This window comes from Plasmodium reichenowi, chromosome 10 (assembly GCF_001601855.1).
Source record: "Plasmodium reichenowi strain SY57 chromosome 10, whole genome shotgun sequence".
NCBI lineage: Eukaryota > Apicomplexa > Aconoidasida > Haemosporida > Plasmodiidae > Plasmodium > Plasmodium reichenowi.
The window spans coordinates 509,830-527,279 of NC_033655.1; the positions used below are offsets into that span (position 1 = coordinate 509,830).

General features: G+C 18.9%; 3 protein-coding genes across 3 annotated transcripts; all 3 read left to right on the forward strand.

The window, feature by feature from the left end:
• Positions 1-2,403: 2,403 nt before the first annotated feature.
• Positions 2,404-9,647, forward strand: PRSY57_1013700 (conserved protein, unknown function; the record flags this gene model as incomplete). Its single annotated transcript, XM_012907726.2, has 2 exons — positions 2,404-9,244; positions 9,373-9,647. 2 exons carry the CDS (start codon positions 2,404-2,406, stop codon positions 9,645-9,647), a joined length of 7,116 nt encoding a protein of 2,371 aa, XP_012763180.2.
• A 1,061-nt stretch (positions 9,648-10,708) lies between these two features.
• On the forward strand, positions 10,709-11,683 carry PRSY57_1013800 (MO15-related protein kinase; the record flags this gene model as incomplete). Its single annotated transcript, XM_012907727.2, has 1 exon — positions 10,709-11,683. The coding sequence occupies one exon, from the start codon at positions 10,709-10,711 to the stop codon at positions 11,681-11,683; it is 975 nt and encodes a 324-aa protein (XP_012763181.2).
• A 1,483-nt stretch (positions 11,684-13,166) lies between these two features.
• PRSY57_1013900 (hypothetical protein) lies at positions 13,167-17,117 on the forward strand (the record flags this gene model as incomplete). Its single annotated transcript, XM_012907728.2, has 1 exon — positions 13,167-17,117. One exon carries the CDS (start codon positions 13,167-13,169, stop codon positions 17,115-17,117), a length of 3,951 nt encoding a protein of 1,316 aa, XP_012763182.2.
• Positions 17,118-17,450: the final 333 nt, after the last annotated feature.

Here is a 17,450-nt window from a genome sequence, read left to right on the forward strand (position 1 = left end):
GAATTACATAAGAGAGAAAAAAAATTAATGAACATGATAGAATCGTATATATATATATATATATATTTTATATATCTATGTGGATTTTTTTTTTTTTTTTTTAATTTTATATAAGGGATATAACCATTTTATATATGATCACTTAAGGAAGAAAAATAATACAAATAACCACAAAGAACTATAAATATAAGAAAAAGGAAAACAATCTTTTAACATAACTGTCTTTGTATATTTTTTTTTTTTTTTTTTTTCTTTATGCCCATATATACAATATTAAATATATTTAAAATTTTATTTCTTTCATTTTCTTTTATGCTAATATGATTTTAAAATTACTTAAATGCACATTTAATTGTTAAACATTTTTCTTTTTATATCTTAAATGTAATATATTATGCTTATATCATCAATTATACATATGTGCCTAACTTTTATATTTTTTAAAAATTGAACTTTATTTATAATACTTTATATTAATAATAAAGAATTTCTTTTTTTTTCTTTTTTATTATGAAACAACATAAAATTAAAAAAAAAAAAAAATAAGAAAAAAAAGTAAAATAACCACAAAATGGCATGATAAAATATATAACTTATAACATGTCACCCTTTATATTTACATTATTTAAATGAAGAATAATTTTTTTTTTACACCATTTAAACTTTTTATTAAAAACTTTTTTTTTTTTTTTTTGTTATGAAATTTTATATACACTTTTGTTCTAATATAAATAATTCGCGTAAAAATATAAATGTGTTATATTGATATGTATGTATAACTTTATTAGTTTTATGTATATATTATATCCAGTGTGCGAATTTATGTTCATAAATTTTTATAAGATATATCTTTGTTTATTTTAATATTATATATATATATATATTATACATACAGAAAAAAAATTAAGTGAATAAATTTATATATAATTTAAATGTTTCCATATTACAAGAAATATTAAAGTGTGAATGTTTCATAAATATAAAAATAAATATGATTCGTTTTATGCTTAGGCTTAAAAAAAAAAAAAACAGTATAATGAAAAATATTGAATTTATATATTTACAAATCAAAGTATTTTTTTTTTCTGAGTTGAAATAACATGTATATATTGGTTTTATTTAATATAGATCATAAGCTTTCAAAAATATATAATATATATTACATATTCATATAAATAAATTTATATTTTATATATTATTTTTTTCTTTTTCGTATTCCTATTTGTTTTCAATTTATATTTAAAATTTTATTTTCCTATTATAATAAATATTATATTTATGTTACAATATATATATATATATATATATATATATATATATATTATGTGTTATAAATTACAGTATATATGTTTATATTCTTAAATTTCTTTCATGTACATAATTAATATATTTACCTTCATTTATATTTTCCCATAATATATTTAATATTTTCTTTATAATTCAAATAGTAAATACGTATTAAATACTAAAATATTATTAAACTTGTATGCATTTTTATATGTTTTATAACCTTTTATACATATATACTAAAGTATTTTTTTCTTCCATTTCTCTTTTTTTTTTTTTTTTTTTTTTTCGTACCAAGTCTTTGCATTTTATTATATTATTTTATATATGATACATATAAAATATAAATAATGCCACATATAATATATTATATATATATTTATATATTATAGTAAAATTACGATAAGACAAAGAACAGCTTATTATATCCAACTATACTTATGCTTCTTCTTCTTTTTTTTTTTTTCTTTTTTTTTTTTATTAGTTATATAAAATATTTATATTAGTTATTAATTTAAGAGTTTTTGTTAGATATAAATGATATTAAAGATAAATATACCAAAAAAGAGAAAAATTAAGAAAAGATAAATTGCTGATTATATATATGTTATAAGAATTATATAATGTATATAAAATACAATAAATAATATGTAGATATAATATATAATATATATATATATATATAAGAAAAATTTTTTCAGTGTTTACTTTAACTAGTATATAGGACATAAATGTATGCGTATATATATATATATATATATATATTGTGTATATTTAAAATTTTTCTTCTTTTAAAATTTATTATATAACATTTTTATAAGATATTTAAGTTGGAACACATAACATTATTTTCGTCATATATATTTTTTCTAATTTTTTCTTGGTATCTTATATATATGAATATGTAATTGATAAGTGAAGCTGTGATTAAAAAAAAAAAAAAAAAAAAATTTATATAAAAAAAAAAAAAAAATTAGTGTTTTATTTATTTCATTTATATTATTTTTATATTTAATTTTCTTTTTGGAGAACATTATAGTTTAAGGATTAAAAATGAATAGTTGTGTTTTTTTAAAAGGAATATATGTGAATGAAAAATATGTTGATGTATATTTTATGGACACAGGAAAATTGAATGAACCAAAAGAATTAATTAAAATAAATAAAATAAATAATATTTTTTTATATCCTTTTTCTTTTTTTAACCTTACAAATCATCATATTTTTGTTTTACATGTATATCGTATGATGCATATATTATCATATAATATAATGGATCTCAAGGATGACAAATATGATAAAAAAGAAATAATAGCTCCCAAAAGAATTGTATACAACAAATATATGATGAGGATAAAACAAAATATGTACAACTACAAATTGAAAAAAGAAGGATTAAAATATATTCCTACTAATAATATTTGTTTTTTACTACATATTCGTGACCATATAAAAATCTCTATTCATTTAAAAAGAAAAAATATATTTACAATTAATAAATATTTGAATAATATAATAAATATTATGAAGAAAAAAGGATATGATGAAGAAAAGGTCAAATACTGTATCATTATATGTGGAAATGAATTTTTCAAAAAAAATATATTTTTCAAACAATTAGAAAATGTAATATATAAAAAAATAAGTATCTGTAAAAATATAAAAAATGAGCGGCTTATTACGTTATTTAAAAATGAACATATAGTAGATAATATTATAGAATTATATATTTATTATTATAAAATTGTATTATTATTATTATTATTAATATTAGGACATTGGGATATTTTATACTTACCATTTTCTATATTTGTATATAAATATATAAATATATACATAAATGTGTTTCATTACACATCCTTTTTTATGCATCATTATTATGATGAAATGAAATGGAATCATTTTATTAAAACATTATATCAAAATTTAATATCATTTAATAATTTTATTTTTTTTGATGATGAATATAAGTATCAGATAAGTGATGAAAAAACATATTTTTTCATATATACATTGATAAGTACTCATATTTTTAGAAAAGGGAAATTAAATAAAATTAACCAAATAAATAATTTATTTTTACATTTTTTACAATATAAAAAATTTGCCATAAAATCATATAAAATGACCTATAAAATAGATAATATATTATTATATATTTCTCTCATTATATCTTCTCATTATGTCACTATTCGTAATTTTATTACTATTGAATTGTTGATAATCCGCATATATTTATGTATAAAAAAATATTTGAATCAAAATGAATTAACCGCAATAAATGTAATAACACCATTTTATATTACCCCTATAGAAAAAAAAGGTATATCAAAATTACATGAATTCTATAAGAATTTAATAATTTATCTAAATTATAATTATATATGTATTCTTTTTATAAATGCGCCAAATTACAAAAACTGCAGTAGTAATTATGTTTTCCTTGTGAATAAAAGAACACCCTCAAGATTTAATACAAATCATGTTATTTCTATGAGGGTACATAATGATTTTATATACAACACTTTACTATATCACAGAACAAATATGTTGATATGTAAAGATAAATCAAAAGGAGAACATATTTATAATAATATATTTAATAATAATAATAATAATAATAATAATTCAAAATTATATGAATCCTTAGTTTCTTTATCGAATATAGAAATTTTCTGTTCTTTATATATGAACAAACTATTATATTGGAGTGCACTAATAAAAATATTAAATTTTTTATGTAATTTAACAAAGTCTATCATATATGTTCCCATTAAATATACCAATACATATCTATCACTCTTATTATTTATTGTTCATATATTTTATTATATTATAAACCATAAAAAATGTTCACAGAAATTAACAGAATTTGAAAAGAATCTCATACAAGCAACATGTACAACTATGTTATATATTATAAATAATTTTTTCTTAATCATTTTAAACCACATAAAGGCATTAATAAATTTTATACTATGCATAAATCATTTTTCTATATATTCAATACTTATATTGATAAAATATAAATTTTTTTCATTTGTAAATATGAAGAATAAAAACAAGAATGAACAAATATCATTAGAGCATTATAACCTAAAAGAAATAAACAAAAAGATGTTTTTATTTAATTATGAAGATATAGAGAAAGGTAAAGATTCTATCAAAAAATTACCGATTTTTAACCTTGGAAAAAAACAAAAGAAAAAAAATATAATATCACCTATCAAATATAATTCTAAACTGAAATATTATAATACTAATAATAAAAAGAAAATACATTCATATAAACATTATATAAAAGGTAGAGAATTGAAACATATAAATATATCTGCTCATTATAAGGATAGTAATAATAATATTAACGCAAATTATAACAATAATGGAAATGATATGTTATATAATAGGTATAATAATATGAGTAAATATAAACAATATTGTAATAAAGACATATATTTTAAAAAAGTTATAGGAAAAAAGAGGGGGAAATGTATAAATATACAAGTTGAAAAATGCCCATGTTACAATTTAATATATATCCCACCATTGTTGTGGATTTATAAAATATTAAATTATAAAAATAATTGCAGATATAATATTATAAAACATTCCCATATATTTTGTAACGAAATAATGTGTTCATCAGATAAATATAATAATTTATCTTATAGAAATAAAAAATTACAAAATTATTCAAACAAAAAGAAGAATAAAAAAAGTAAAACCAATGATCGTGATGAATGTAGTAAAAAGGAAACAAAAAAAAAAGATAATAATAGTGGGCCTTATTCTGATTTAGAATCAGATTCGGACGATGAAGTAGATCAAGATAAAGATCTAGATGATGATGAAAAGCAAGATGAAGAAGAACAAATGGATGATAACCAAAGAGAAGATAAAAATGATAAGGATGAAGAAGATGATGAAGAAAATGAAAAGAACGACAAGAAAGAAGGAAAGGAAGAAGATGATGAAGGAGACGACGATTATGATGACGATGACTATGATGATGATGACTATGATGATGATGACTATGATAATGACGACTATGATGATGACGACTATGATGATGACGACAATGAGGATAACGACGATGAGGATAATGATGAAGATGATAACGATGATGATGAAGATGATGAAGATGATGACGATGATGACGATGATGATGAAGATGATGATGATGAAGATGATAATGATGATGATGACGATGATGATGACGATGATGATGATGATGATGATGAAAATGATGACGAAGAAGATGATGACGATGATGATGAAGAAGAAGATACCAGAGAAGAAACGGATGATAATATATGTGAAAAAGAAGAACTAGAAGATGATGATGACACATATGAATATAGTGATGAAGATAGCACACATAAAGATAGAAATAAAAAAAGGAGAAGAAAAAAAAGAAATAATAATAAAAGTAAAAGAAAGAGAAAAAGAAAAAGAAAAAGTAAACATGATGATTATTATGATGATAATGAAAATGAAGATATTAGAAAAGAAAATGACAAAGAAGAAGAAAGTTATTACAATAAGAAGAAAAATTTATATCTTGAGAAAAAAAATAAGAAATTTAAGCATAATTTTATATATTTAAAGAATTTATTTAAGGAAAATATATGTATTAATACATTAAATGTTTCAAATTTTATATCTGTTAGTAAGGACAAATTAACAGCTACATACACTGCTTGGGGAAAGCACACCGATATAGCGTGTGTTCAAGTTAATAAATGTGCCTTAAGAGATTGTAGTATATATTACTTTGAAGTGGAAATATTAAATTGTACCAACTTTTCTAAAATAGTTATTGGAATGACAAACAAAAATTATACCATTAATAAGAATCCGGGTTCTGAATATAATTCATTTGGTTATAAAAATGATGATGGAAAAAAAATTATTGACGGGAAGATTGAAAATTATTGTAATGGATATGCTAAAAATGATATTATTGGATGTGGTATTAATTATTTTGACAATAGTGCATTCTTTACGAAAAATGGAAAATACTTAGGTAAGGCATGTACCATAAATTTTAAATATGATTATTATGCAACTGTTGGTTTAAGTACATTAGGAGATCGTATTAGATTTCATTTAAACAATTTCTGCTTTGATATTTATAATATGATATATGAAGAAAGTGAAAAAGAAAGAAAAATAATTAAATCAATATATGTTCAAAAGGATATATTTTCTGATATCATTAAGTCTCATTTGATAAAATGTGGTTATTTTAACACATACAAATCTTTTATGAATTATTTAGAAAAAAATAAATATGTTGATGACAATAATAGTATTGAAAGTTCTACTAATTATAACAATGGAATGGATGGCAATATATTTCCAAACAAATCGAATACATCTAATAATTCACAAAAGAAAGTAGAGAATTCTTCAAATAATAAAAATGAAAAGGAAACAAATAAGAAGAACAACACAAACGACATGAATAAAGATGAAAAAGAAGAAATGGAAAAAAATAATAAAATTACTAAAGATAATCATGTAAAAATGGAAAAAGAAGAAAAAAAAAAAAACAAAAATGATATAAATCTTAACATACAAAATAATACTATGAAAAACTTAACTGAACAAAATCCACACAAATCTGCTACTTCAGAACAACTAGATGTTACACCAGAAGATAATAAAAAGAAAAAAGATAGTGAACATGAAAATAATGAGAAAAATATATTAAATTCTATTTTAAAAAATTATTTGAATGTTTGTGATAAATTTGATAAGAATAAAAAGGTAGACGAAGAAAAAACAGAAACGAATAATGCAAATATGTTGAATGAACCTGAAAAAATTCCTATAGTAATCCCTCCAGATAATGAAAAAGAAAAATGCAGTGATAACAAAACAATGGGAAAAGAAGGGGATAAGCACAAGGAAGATGTTATAGATGTAAATGAAAAGCATATGGAAGAGGAGAAGTTAACTAAAAAGGAAATAAACGAAGAGCAGAAAAATACAAATGAGGAGGAAAAAGAGAAAAAAGAAGTAGAAGATGTAAAATGTGTAAAGGAAGTGGAAAATGTGAAAGAAGTTGAACATGCGAAAGAAGTGGAAAATACGAAAGAAGTGGAAAATGTGAAAGATGTGGAAGATGCCAAAGGTGAGAAAGAAGAAAAGGGTTTAAAAGGAGACGTTGGAAAAAATGAACTTATGGAACGTGCATCCAATATGTTAAAAGGTTACAATTTTAGTAATTATAATTATACAGGTATCAGTTTACAAAATGCCTTATGGGCATCAAGAAAAAATAGTTTAAGTAATATAATAAATATAAGAAAAGATTCAAGTTCTATATTATTGAATAGATTAAGAAATAAAAGAAGTCTAACTTCTAAAGATGATTTGAATGTATTAACAAGTAGTTTAATGAATGCTAAAAAAGATGCCAAAAAAAATGATAATGATATTAATAAGAAAATACATGTTCTTCTAAAAGAAAAATGTAGTATTTTTAAAAATGAAAAAAAAAAATTATGTAAGAAAGGAAGTAAATGTTATTCTAATGACAAAGAACATATTACTAAATATTTTGTAAATTTATATTTATCTGAAGATAAGTTAAATAAAATGATCGATTCTTTAGAAACGAGATATATCATTAGAAATAATATTATGGAAGGAAATATTATAAACGTATTGAATATATTAGAAGAGGAATATTCAGAAATGTTTACTAATGAACAAGCTATATTTAACATAGCTATGTTATATACACAACAATTAATAGAAATATTAAAACCAAATAAAAAATATATAAAGTCCTTATCATTAAGAAAACAAAAAAATAATAAAAATAAAAAGAGAGAAATTTGTAATAATTACGAACTAGGAAAAAACAAATATAATGATAGTTTATGTAGTGATAGTAGTTATAAAACATATAACACTTTAAGCGATAATCATTTTTATGATGATATAAAAACGGAATACAATTCATCTGATAGTTTATTCTGTGATGAAGAATTATCATTTGTTGATAAAAAAAATAATGCAATAACATCTAAGCTAGAAAAAGTATATAATGGAGAATATAAACAAAAAATGAAAGATCATAAAATGAAACATAATAGAGATAAAAAAGAATATGGAAATGGTAATGAAAAATTAAATGATAGTGAAAAACATAATATAAAGAACGTGAATAATAATGTAAATAATAGTAATAATAATATGAATATATTAAACAGTAACTCAAAAAACACAAAAGGAGATATGGATGGTATGGTATCGTCTAATACAGGAAATATACATACAACAAATGATAAAGAAAATATAGGAGAAAACAAGATAGATTCCTATAATAAAGATAAAAAAAAAGAATCAAATAATGAGGATTTTTTAAAAGAAAAGAAAATAGAACAAATTATATATAAAAATATTTGTTCGAATTATGACGAGGGATTTTCTAGAACAAATAATTTGCAAGAAGACTACAAATCTCATTTTAATAAGTTATTGAAACAATATGAATTTTTTAATGACGATAATCCATATAAAAATGAATGTAAAAAGAATAATTATAAAAATATAAACACAGAACAAAATTATATATCTTCAAGTTCACATGAAGACATATTTTCTGATTATGATAGTAATGATTCAAATTTTAATGAAAAGTTTTATGAATATAATGATATAAATTTTGATCAAGTATATCAATATATATATAAAGATAAAATACCATCAAATAATCAACAGTTAAAATTTAAAAAGGATCATATGTATTTAGCTCTATTATGGATAAAAGAAAAACTATCTTTATTTAATAAATATAATTTATTAAATGTTAGACAATGTATTCTAGATACAACATCTCTAATAGCTTATCATAAACCATATAAAGAGAAATTAGTTCGTATATTCTTTTCTCGAAATAGGAATTTATTAACTTTTAATTCTATAAACGAAGGAATATTAAGTAATAAATAAATAAATAAATAAATAAATATATATATATATATATATATATATATATATATATATATATAAGTGTACAATTGTTACCACTCACTCATATATTTTATTTATACTTTTTTTATTTTACAGATATATGTTTAAACGTTCCCGTCTACTCCCCTCTGGAAATAATGGTCAAACACTTAATTTTATGCAGGAATTTATTACGTGAGAAAAAAGGCAATATCGGTATTATTTATGATTGTAGTTATGTATGCCAACCTTATAAAAGATACATGATAAAAATAAAAAATAACAAAAAAAAAAGAAGATACTTTAAAGAAATAAGTACCAAATTAAAAAACGAAAAAAATTCACTAAATGGAAAACTCAATGATGATAAAAGATTATCTATATTTCAATAATTATATTTTTATATGAACAAATAAAAATTGCATCTTATTATATAAAATAATTATATAATTTTTTCCCTTTTATTATTATTATATAATTTGTATTTTCATATTGTAGAAATTTTAATAATATTATGTGCTTAACGGCACATTTTTGTTTTTTCCTTTTATTTTTTTTTTCTTCATACATATTAATCATGTATTTATATATAATATATATATATTATATATATAATATTATATATGTTATAATTTTTGAACTTAACAATTTTTAAAAATGTTAAAACGTGTTGCAAATATAAATATATATATTTTTTTGAAGTAAACGTTTATATGACATATTTTTATATAATATAAATTATTATTAATATATTTATATATATATAGGTAACATTACCATTATCATATAATATATATATATATATATATATAATTTTACATATTATTTTTAATATTAACGTTAAATGGCTTTTTTTATTATACATACAAAGATAAATATATACATAATATATATATATATATATATAATATTTTATTTTTATTACATGCTTGATAATATTAGGATTCAATGATAATTTTTAATAAGGTATTTAACATGATTTGACAATTTTTGATATTTTTCAAATATTAATAAAATACTTCATAAGTTATGTTAAATTCTATTATTACCATTAATTCTGGTATTTAAATAAAAAGGGAAAATATTAAAAAGAAATATAAATATACATATTATATACATTTATATTAATACAATGTTTATTTTGTAAATAATGTAATAAATTATATTTATGTTGATTTATAATATTTATAATATGAAACTTATAATATGATTATGTAAAGTAAAATGTCATTATATATACATTTCGTAAGAGTTTTAATAAGTCAAGAAATAATGAACTAAAAAACCGACAAATAGAAAAAAAATTATATAAAAGTAAAAATATATCCACAAAGAAATATGTAAATGTATTATATATGTGTTGCAATCCTTTTGGAAGAAAGATTAATCTGAAAGATTGCATTTTCTTTTAAATTTCTTTTTATATATTTAATTAAAAAATATTTATGTTCTCATGGAAAATAATTTAACAGAAAGATACATATTCAAGCCTAATTTTTTAGGTGAGGGTTCCTATGGTAAAGTTTATAAGGCATATGATACAATTTTAAAAAAAGAAGTTGCAATAAAGAAGATGAAATTAAATAAGATAAGTAATTATATTGATGATTGTGGTATAAATTTTGTTTTATTAAGAGAAATTAAAATAATGAAGGAAATTAAACATAAAAATATTATGAGTGCTTTAGATTTGTATTGTGAGAAAGATTATATAAATTTAGTAATGGAAATAATGGACTATGATTTAGCTAAGATAATAAATCGAAAAATTTTTCTAACAGATAGTCAAAAAAAGTGTATACTTTTACAAATTTTAAATGGTCTAAATGTATTACATAAATATTATTTTATGCATCGAGATTTATCACCAGCAAATATATTTATAAATAAAAAAGGAGAAGTTAAATTAGCTGATTTTGGTTTATGTACAAAATATGGTTATGATATGTATTCAGATAAACTATTTAGAGATAAATATAAAAAAAATTTAAATCTTACAAGTAAAGTTGTTACTTTATGGTATAGAGCACCAGAATTATTATTGGGAAGTAATAAATATAATTCATCTATTGATATGTGGAGTTTTGGTTGTATTTTTGCTGAACTATTACTACAAAAAGCTCTCTTCCCAGGAGAAAATGAAATTGATCAATTAGGAAAAATATTTTTCCTTTTAGGTACTCCTAACGAAAATAATTGGCCAGAGGCTCTTTGTCTTCCCTTATATACAGAATTTACACAAGCTACAAAAAAAGATTTTAAAACATATTTTAAAATAGATGATGATGATTGTATTGATTTGTTAACATCATTTTTAAAATTAAATGCTCATGAACGTATCAGTGCAGAAGAAGCTATGAAACACAGATATTTTTTTAATGATCCTTTGCCATGTGATATATCACAATTACCTTTCAATGATTTATGAATAAACATTATTTTCGTATTCCAATTCTTTTTTTTTTTTTTAACATTTTTATATAATTTGACCATTTTGTGTGAAAATATATATTATTTTAATTAAAGGTATATGATTCAAATGAATTATATATATATATATATATATTACGAAATAAATGAAAAAAAAAAGATGTTTATATATAATATTTTTATTTATCCATTTTGAGAATAATTAACACATATATATATTATATATATATAATTATATATATTCTTTAAAAATATTTATATTATTTAGTCTCTGTTTTGTTCATTCCATTTTTTTATGATTATTATATAAATATCACTCCAATAAAATTGTTTTACATTTTATTTGTATTTTATTATATTATTTAATAAATTTATATTAATTTTATAATATATATATATATATATATATACATATAAACATATGTAAGTATATTTTTCATTAATATGTATGTCTTTATTGCCTTTTTTTGAAGTTAAAAAAAAAAAGAAAAGAAAAGAAAAATTCAACCAGTTTTTTAAGTATATACAATAATGTGTTTTATATTTCTTTATATTTTTTTATATTTTTTTAATTTATTTAATTTTTTTTATATGTATATTATACTGTACAATATAAGTCTACATAATAATATATGTATATAAATTGTTTTTTCTAATTCATATTTATTTTATTTATATTATTATATATTTATGATTCTATTATATAGTTATTATATAAAATTGATGAATATAATTTATACTATGTATTTTAACATATCTGAAATAAATATATTATATATATATAAAGAATTATATGGTATTCATTATATTATCTATATATATATATTATATATATAAGTATTTATTTATTTTTTATTTTTTTTTTGACTTATTATTAAGTTAAATTAAATTAAAAAGAAATCATAAATAGATATTTATTAAAAAATTTGTAATAAAAACATTTTACATAACCACAAAATTAAATAAATAAATAAATAAATAAATAAATATATGTATATATATTAATGTTTTAAACGAAGGTATATTTTTTTTTCTGGTTTTTATTCTTATATTAATAGTTAAATAATATTTTGTTTTTTCTTTTTTCTTCTTTTTTTTTTTTTTTTTTTTTTTGGTATTAATAGTAGAAAGGAAAAAAGAAGATATGGAGATATATTATTCAGATATAAAATAAATATTTGATATTTTAATATATATAATTAATTTTTTATTTTTTTTTTTATATCTTTAATTTTATATAATAAAATATATCATATAATTAAGATATAGATGATAAATATGGTTAAATTTTTTTGTTATAAAAAGGTAAAATATGAATGAATAAATAAACATATATATGATTATATATATATATATATAATGATATTATTTAACCTTTTCAATATATAATATAAACTATAGATGATAAAATATCTTAATGTTTTGATAAACATATATTTTAGTAACCCAGAAGATATGGAACTTTAACAAAAGAAGAAAAAATGTATAGTAATAACAATATATTTGAAATATATAATGAAGATGCAAAAAAGTCATGTAGTAACTATGAATGGAAAAGTTTAATAAAAGAAGGTTCAGGTAAATGCACAGGTTCAAGTGATGAAGAAGAATTATTTGATAATTTTAATAATAAAAATCGTATGTCTTATAATAAGAAAGAAAGGTATGTAGAAATTATAAAGAAAATATGTTCAACTAACGATTTAAAACATTTTAATTACTATATTAATAATTATGAAAAAATAAAGAATATTAAAGGTATAAAAGTTCGAGGAGAAAATAGAGTATGGGTCTTAATTTTATGCTTGAATTTTATATATTGTAATTTGAATGATGACATTATGACTATCCAAGAATTGAAATACCAGATAAAAAGAAACATCAATAAGAAAAAAGTGTATTGCAAACATCTTGCTAAAATTATATATCTTATTTGTAATAAATTAGAAATAAAAAATTTCATAACTAATGATTTATTACCTTTTATGCAAAAATGCATTAAGAATATTATTATGAAAATGAAGAATTTACAGAATAATATAGATAATAAAGAAAGAATTAAAGTAAAAAAAAGAGTAAATATCTTTGATGATATTTTTAATTTTATTAATAATGAATCAAATGATGATAATATGGACATATTAAATTTAAACAGAAAAAATATTGACAGTAATAAATATAATAATGATAATAATTATAATAATAATGATGATAATAATAATTATAAAACTAATAAGGTTTCAAATACAAACAAGACAAATAACAAAGAAAAACATAAATCTCTTCTTGTCAATGAAATATATGTTGAAAGAAGAAGAAAAAAAAATAAAACAAATGAAAATGATTATGATAATAAAGGTAGAACTAATTATAATGACGATAATACAAATATACACATGGATAGTTTAGAAAATTATACAAATGGAAATATCTATAATAAAGATATTTTAGAAGACATAAATTTTTTTGAAGATTCAAATGATGATGATTATTCATCTATATTTGAAGATGAAGATAATAAATTGAAAAATGAAACAAGGTTTAATGATATTATTCCTAATAATATTTTTGATAATACAATTAAAAGTAGATCTACCTATAATAGTAATATTGATATGAATGAATATATGATTGATAATGTTTATAATATGATAAATGATAATATTAATAAGGAATCAAGGAGTGTTAATAATAAATCCTACAGTTATATTAATAATAATATTAATGAAAATATTCCTTCTAAAGATAATAATAATAATAATAATAATAATATGTGTAATGAATTCGTTTCATCAAAACGTTCTGTAAATAATATTAATAGAAAAAAAAAAAGAGAATCAAATAAAGAAATGGAACAAAATCTTTTAATTCAACATTTAGAAAAGAATGTTAATTTATTATCCTTATATTCATGTGTGATATATTCTCTTTTTTTTTTATGGAATAAAAATGACAATATGGATACAAATTTATATGATAAATCAAGTAGATGTAGTGGGAAAAATTTACAATATTTCGTTTGTTCGTCTATTATTATAACTTTTAATGTTTTTAATATAAATATAAAAGATCATTTAATTTGTATTTCGTTAGATGTTGTGCAAAAAATAATGATATCTAAGAAAAAAGAAATGTTAATCTTTTTTCACAGTACTATTAATGAATTTTTAGGTTTTCCTATGGATCCTAATTATAAAGATGTATTTCTTTATTTACGCGTTATTTGCAGTAATTATATATTATTACAAATGTATCTATTTTATATTATTTTAAATAATAACATTATGAATAATAAAAATAACTTCCCTTTCTTATTTAAACGTATTCAATTATATATATCAAAATTCTTTTTATATATCCAAAACGATTTTCTTAGTATATCAGACGTTTTAGTAGATCATGATTTTATGTTTCAATCAGAAGATAATTATAAAAATATTCTACAACTTTTTTCTGAGAATTATGATAACATTAATTTAAAGAAGTTCATAAAAAATATGGTAAAAAATTACTTGTCACAAGAGGAAAAAATTATATATGATCAATATTCTTTTGATGACTCATATGATATTGATTTGAATAATATTAACGAGTATTTATCGAAAATGTTAACATACAATCTTATACATATGGAACAAAATAAAACTATAGTCAATATTAATTCAATATTTAATGCTGATAATTCTGAAATGTTTTATTTACAAAATAAGAGTATTATGAATTATCACCAGCATTGTAGTGAGGTTGTTTATAATGAGGAGATTTGTATAGAAGATTATGTGAACCAAGAAAATAAAAAAACTAACATAGTAAGTAATAATAATGATAATAATAATGATAATAATAATGATAATAATAATGATAATAATAATAATAATAATAATAATAATAATAATAATAATAATAATGAGCATAATATTTCTCCCATTAATAACAATTACATTAATAATGATAATATAAAAAATAATGCTTTAAATTATTCTCATAAGAATACACAAAATAATATTAAAAAAGCTATAAATTCAGACGTTAATCATAATTTAAAGGATTCATTGGATTCTTGTGAATTACAAAACTTTTTAATAAGTAATATAAATTTAAAATGTGATGATTTTTTAAAATATATAAATAAACAAAATAATAGAAATATCAAAAATGACAAATTGCCTTCCGATTTTTTTTCGTACCTACCCATTTTGAAAAAAATAAATATGTCCACTATAAATGATACAAATATGGAAATTATATGCTATAATAACATAAAAATTGTGGTACAATTCTTTTTTTTTAATGTTATAAAAAATATTTTATATAATTGTTATTCTTCAAATTTTTTTAGTCCAAACAAGTTACATAGTTCTCTTTGTATTCGAAAAAATTCCCAACATGATATTGGAGAATATAAAAAAAAAATGGAAGAAGAAAATATTAAGCAATATTTTAAAAGTAAAATAGCCAAAAAAATTATCAACAAAAATGATATAATAAATGAAAAATATATTTCACACAAAACGTTTTTTTTTACATGTGATCAAATATATTATATACAAAATTTCACAAAGAACAAATTATCTAAGAAAAATATATATACGATGTTAAAAGAAAATAATATTATAATACAAAATGTTGAAGACTTATTAGAAAATAATTTAAAAAATGATAAAATAATGAAACGAACAAATTTTTTAGGAATATCAAATACACCCCTTGAAGATCTTGAAAATTCAACTGTTACGTGTTCTAGGGATAAAAATAATAAATTTGTATTAAATTATAATGAAGATGAAAAATTATGCAATATATCCATTCCAGAATATAGCAAACAATACAATAATAATAAAAAAATAAAAATAATGTTATATCATTATGATATATTAAAATATAATTCTAACCATGAATATAATAATTGTTCTTATTTTAAGAATACATTTGTGCATTTTTTCGATTATATCTATAATATAAAAATGATGAAAGAATATAATGATTTAAAGGCAAAAATTTGCCTAAACAAAGAATTTAATATATTATTCAATGTTCTTAATAAAATGAATTATTCATTTGCATATAGAGATAAAAAATTAATAAAAATGAATGATTGTCTTTATCATACATATCACATTATAGGTATAAAAAAAATATCAAGTATAGGATATATTTTTAACTTTAAAAATGAATTAAATGATAATTTTTCCAAAGTTTTAAAAACAAAAATTTCAAACATTTTATCCATAGAAGATATATATTTTTTATTTAATAGATTCTTCTATTTTTTACTTATGTACATAAGAAAATTCTGCTGTTTTTCAAATAAAAAAGATACTAACATTCCTCAAAATGAAAAAGAAACATTTGTAAATTGTGTATGCAACTGCAAACAAGATAACTGTTGTTATAAAATAAAAACAATTGTCCTGATAAATAACATACAATAAATTATGAAAGTCTATACATACATACATATATATACATATATATATATGATCTGTGCATGATTTTTTTGTTTTTGTTTGTTCATTTGTTATAATTTTTTTTTGTTATTATAAATTTTTGATCATGAATTATATAAATATTATTTCTTTTTTCTGTGATTTATATGAACTAAAAACCTCATGTCCATTTTTTATTTATATATATATATATATATATATATACATATATTAAAAAAGTTTATCATTTTGTTTTTAAAATATTAAAAGTACAAGAAAAAGGTTAAAGCAAAAAAGAAAATTTAGAAGAAAAAAAAAATATACTTTTTAAACAATTTG